The sequence below is a fragment of the Postia placenta genome, assembly GCF_002117355.1.
Source record: "Postia placenta MAD-698-R-SB12 unplaced genomic scaffold POSPLAscaffold_2, whole genome shotgun sequence".
NCBI classification, from domain to species: Eukaryota; Fungi; Basidiomycota; class Agaricomycetes; order Polyporales; family Adustoporiaceae; genus Rhodonia; species Rhodonia placenta.
Genome location: NW_020169833.1, coordinates 1250208 through 1255843, shown reverse-complemented (window position 1 = coordinate 1255843; position 5636 = coordinate 1250208). Strand labels below are relative to the sequence as shown.

At 52.7% G+C, this 5636-nt stretch overlaps 1 protein-coding gene across 1 annotated transcript; it reads right to left on the bottom strand.

Moving 5' to 3' along the window:
• Positions 1–1114: 1114 nt before the first annotated feature.
• POSPLADRAFT_1131925 (hypothetical protein) lies at positions 1115–3440 on the bottom strand (the record flags this gene model as incomplete). The annotated part of the gene is made up of 7 exons (XM_024484147.1): positions 1115–1401; positions 1500–1605; positions 1943–2348; positions 2404–2780; positions 2830–3045; positions 3093–3223; positions 3290–3440. 7 exons carry the CDS (start codon positions 3438–3440, stop codon positions 1115–1117), a joined length of 1674 nt encoding a protein of 557 aa, XP_024342826.1.
• Positions 3441–5636: the final 2196 nt, after the last annotated feature.

Sequence of the window (5636 nt, the reverse complement as noted above, 5' to 3'; positions counted from 1 at the left end):
CGTTTTTCACAGACCGACTTGTCTGCGCAGAGCTTCGCCAGCTCCACTTGTGCTGCCGCCTCATCATCGAGATTTCTGAAGCGGGCCTTGAAGGCGGTGGCAAAGGCCACTTCGTTCCTGAATGGGGTCGTGGCCCCTTGTACTCCTATCTGCACCGACACAAGCTGGGCGAAGTAGGGAGTGGCCCAGGCACGGGCATCTCCATCGAGCAGGCTTAGTGCGACCTGCACCTTAAGCTCAATGGTGGTCAATGACGTGTTAACCAACCAGTAGATGCGCAGCTGCGACAGGAACCGGTTGCACTCGATGATGGTTTTGCCATCATATTGGAGTGGGAGGAGGAGCTTCAAAGTCTCCTTGTCGGGGGCGGCTGTAGGGGACGACATTATCGGCGTCGGGGGGGACAGAGGACGCTGTGGGGGCGGAGGCGGCTGTGGTGGCCCTCCGCTAGTCGAACTTCGAGAGGAGCGAGTGCTCGAGCGGCCTCTCGGTGGAGTCGGCGGTGAAGGCGCCAAAGGAAGTTCGGCGGGGGGGTTATATACGTCAGGGACTGCTGACGCGGGGGCGAGCGCTGGCGGCGAGGCGGACCCAGTAGAAGCCTCGGACTCGGACTCCGAGACTCCTTCTTCACCCTCACTCTCCTCAGGCTCTGGCTCTGGCGCAGGGTTTGGAGGGAGATCTCCTCGAGCTTGACTGGACTCGGCGACAGTTTGGGGAAGGCGGGAGGTAGGGGAGACAGGGCGCGAGTGCCGCGAGGCAGATCGGGATGCGAGGGTGCTTCGGGGTCCGAGCGGGTGTTGCGCTCGTCGGATTGCTTTGTAGCGAGGGTAATCCTCCTCGATCGATCGGGGTGTCCGGTTCAGTGTTGTGCGAGTCGTCAAATGATCGTGCGACTGTCGTTTAGTCGCATGATGCCAGTCGAAACGACTACAAACGACGACGACTTTTTCCACGCCGGCGACTATTCCCACGCTGGAGACTGTTCAGCCACATGGACCGCAAGAGCCTGAGGCGACAGTACATGATGCAAATGTGGGAGGAGATTTGGTGCCAAAATGATAGCGAATGTAGTAGAATGTAGAACTAGTATGTATTGTTGTATAAGAATACATGTTTATTCTGTGAGCAGAGACTCGGCACTCGCATCTAAGTCGGTACCACTCTCTGCACCGAAGTTGAGAAGCTCATGCAACTCGAGCTCATCCTGCAGGCCTCTCTGAGCCTCTGTTTCAATCATCGCACCCCACTGAGTACCCTCGAAGTCAAATAGATCACTCAACGACACAGAGAGGCAGCCAGATAAAGTGATCGGCTCCTCATCCACATCTTGATCGACCGCATTTGTATGGTCCCCAACGATCCGCTCGAACTCGTACCTGTTTGTCCAGGCTTCTCTATTGTCTTCGTTAGTTGATAAATTTGCATCTTCTTCACATTCCATTACACCTGCACAGGAAGTCAGTTTCCGAACCAGCTGTTTTGTTGTAGTGACTACATACCAGCATTGTTCGACTCACAACTCGGAGCACTCACTGTACTTGTACTGGCTTCGGTACCTGTGACATTGTTTTGTCGAGGTGCACCAAAATGCCGTTTGAGGCGTTCCTTCCCATCCGAGTGACGCTCTTCATCTCGTAGGTGCATTTTCAATTCCGCTAGCCATGTCATGGTGTTTGTCGACATACGATTACGGAGTTGGGTAAGGATGGTGCCGAACGTGCTGAACAAGCGTTCACATGAGGCTGAATTTGCGCAGACTGAGAGGAGTCGAGTCGCGATCTTGACCAATGACGGATCAGGACGGTCGGCATGTGTGAGATCTTTCCAGATCGAAATCGGGTCAATTGTAGTTCTCTAAATGTGCATAAAGAGGTGTCAATTAAAGTAAGTGATGTTAAAGTTGATGTACCTTGCGCTCGGCCTCTTCACATGCAGTGTTCACATACAAGGTGAGTCCGGAGTAGCGCCCCTTGTCATCTAGGTAATCCCTTAGCTCCTGCAGTAGATCATTGGCTGTCTGACCTGGATAGAAGCGCTGCCAAAGACGTTCAATGAGAATAGTGACTCCAGCACGGGTCAAGGCTGGTAGCGGTGCAAAAGCCTTCAACCTGTAGAGTGGATTGAGGATAACAGCGGCAATGAAGATGTCTTGATCGGCCTTCTTCCAGCGCGTTTCGAGGCTTTGCTGCAATGCCTTGCGAACCGCATTTTCAGACTCATCAGTCTGATCCAGCTTATTGTACTGATGGTAAAGGTATCCGAAGATGACAAGTACTTGATCAAGGCGGCAATGTGCTGCTTGTGCAATATTTGCGGCAATTGCAAGCGGCTCTAGGTGACGCTTGATGCTGCAGTAATGTCACACTATCAACACATGTAGTCATCATACACAGGTGTACTCACCATGCGATTGACTCCCAGAAAACACTGTTCTTCATGAGCTTCACCATCTCATTGCCCTTTGTCCTTGCTGCCTGCTTTGTGCCGGCAATAAAGCGTGATTCCTGACCACGAGCTTCATCATCTTGAATGACCCAAGATATTGTTGGCTGTAGCTCGAGAAGGCGACGGTAGGCAAGATAGTGTGCGGTCCAACGGGTGATAACAGCACGGATTACGGTTAGAGGTGTCTTTCCGAGGGAGATTTGTACATCACGAAGAATCCCCAGAATGTATGTCCGCTTGCGCAGCCATGCAATCAGGTCATCGGCATGTTCTGCCCAGACAAAGAACACAACAGATGATCCCAGCTTGAAGTAATCTCCAACTACGAGGTTGATCTAGCAAGAGATCTCAATCATACAGTATATGAAATGATATAAGTCATACCTGGTGAGCATAGCAGTCGAGAACAATGAGAATAGGGTACTTGCGATGAAGGACAGCGCGAGCCTTGCGTGATTCACCAGAGGCATCCGATGTGAATGCAACTATCTCTACCTGCCAATCCTGATGTATCGTGTCGAATGCTGACTCGATCAACTTGAAGAAGTTTTCGGCAGTCTTGCGTTCGCTCGAGACATCGAAAACCTTGACTGTGTGTGTCTAAAAGACATTGGGAAATGCAATATGTCCGAAATAATTGCCCTCACCTCTCGATTTGCAGCCAACATGAACGCAATTAGGTGATGATTATTCACCCCTGTCCAACCGTCAGCTTGCACTGTGGCTGCTGACTTCACAGTCACAGCGATTGCCTGAGAACGATAGAGTTTGACCTCTGCTGGGAGGAGTGTGGTCGTCAGGACTTTACGAGAGGGGTTTCTCGCCTGAGGCAAGAATTCGTCACAGAAACGTAACCAATGCGGATTCTCAATCCAAGAGAGAGGTATGCCAACAGATGCCGTGATCCGTGTTATATGCGAGAGGTAGCGTTGATGTCGCTCGGGAGTCCACTCCGGCTCAGGCCATGATACTGGCGTGAGTATTCCTGAGCCCATGCGCCGTGGCCGCTTCGCATCGGGGATGGAAAATGAGCGCCGCATCCCAGAGGGTCGGAATGCAGCACTTGGATACGAGGGGCTAGGGCTTGGTGACAGGCTAGGTATTGGATGGGAAGGGAAAGCTATCCCACTCGAGGATGAAGGTCGGGAGAAGTCGACTAATGCAAGGCTAGGTGTATAGGCTCGAAGACCGTCTACTGATGGGGGATGTGAAGCAAATTGGAAAAGCGTAGATGTAGATTCAGATGTTGCAGACGGAGGGAATATAGGCATGCGGCCTGCAGCTGCATCTTGAGCGATCGGTATTGACGATGCTGATCCAGATGGCAGTATTGTTGGCCTCGCAATTGGTGCCGTACCCAGTTGAGAAGTGTCAGTGTGCCCTTCTCCGATTTCATGCATTGCAAACTCAGTCCATGTCCGCTTCTGAGATCTGCCCGGGGAGTTCTGCTTGTATGCAGAAGCTTTCTGCCGCACAGTGTCAGGCTGAAGGCTGCAATTCACTAGGTGTGTCAGTAGTGTTGCACTCCGACTATTCAGATACCCTCTGAGCTTGTCATCCTGCATATTTACTGTCCAGACTAGGTGTCACTGTGAGCGCTATATGATTGCGGAATGCAGCCGGAATCACTTACGATGCGCAGTAATGGTCTCAATTGTTCGCGCTGCTTCACGTCTCCGATCCTGGATCTCGATGACGTCGATCCCTCGCTCTTCAGCAATGTGCCGTTCGAGACATGCCTTGCAGTACACCTTGATCTGGTCAGTCCTTCCTTTCCACAGTGCTTCCACCCTAGCTGCGCCTTTGTACTGCGAAGCTGGATGATCATGAAAGAAGTTGCGCCACCAGCCACGGTTTCTGCCAGCAGCGGCACGAGTATCAGAGATTTCAGACATCGAGAAAGGGCGGAGACGAGCCGGGGTGAAAACAGAACAGACAGGGATGTCATTGTAAAGGCTCTCATTGAGCTATAATAAGATTATCGATGGTAAGTACTGCACATGTTTTGATTCACGTTGTTTCTTAGAGTGTTCTACTAGGAGGAGCGGAGTGCGTACTAGCGCTATCGCGGACGTGGATTGTGCGCGCGGACAGACGGGCCGTATCTGCGTAAGCCGTGGGAAAAGTCGTCACGACTTTTCGACTGTCGTACAGTCGTCGATTAATCGCCCCAGTCGTGGGAACGACTGGGGCGACTGGCAGACGACTGGCCCAACACTGGTCCGGTTGGGGCACGGCTGCTGCTCGCAACGATAGAGGACAGTCTCAGGGCCGTCTGGGATGTAGACGTCGATGAGGTTCTGGGAGTCGAATGCGTGGATCTGGCCTTGGCAGGCAGCCACGATGGATGGGGGGAGGAAGGGGAAGTGAGTGTGTTCCGGTGAACGCCGGCAGCGGTGAGGAGTTTCGACCTAATGTCGCGACTTAGGGTCAAGCGACAGAGGATAACCAAACAAGGCGCTGGGGGCGTTCGACTTAGTTCTTACCGAAGCGATGGTGAGCTAGGCTCAAACCTAAGGCTAGGGACAAGTGAATGTATTAGTTAGTAAGGTAAGAAAGGAATACAAATGAGGGCTTACTGACCTAGGGACAAGAGGTCGAAACAGAGGTCCCTAGGGCAGCAGAGGCCGGCTTATATACATGGGGAGATTAGGGCAGGCTGTGCACGTTGGTCCGTGCGCAGCTGGTCTGTGCGCAGCATGCCGACGCGGCCCCGGGGGCCGGTGAGTCAGAGCAGCTGTGTCAGCGGGGCCCGAGCTGTGCCATGTGCTGCCGCCCCATCTAATCTAATCGTACAGTAGGTAGTGACGCGTCCATATCAGGCAGGTAGTACAGAGGTCGCGGGTTCGAGCCTGCGAAAAGGAACAAATTAAAAAACGGCTAGGCGCCGTACCAACTCGTGACAGCTGTCCACCATAGCGATTATGTCCTTGTGCCATCTTTTCCCTTGAAGTCGAACTGGAATGTGAAAATGTTGGGACCCCTGGTCCAACTCGTACACCATTGCAGTCGACAATACATTATACTTGTTACATGATGATACTCGCGGCCCGACGCATGCAGCACGAAGCGCGGACCGGATCAAAAACCCTTCTCCTTCATCGCCCGATAGTGTTCAAGCTCTTCGCGCATCGACTTCACCTGTGCCATTAAGTCCGCCAGCTCCGATTGCTCGGATTTTGCTGAAGCGG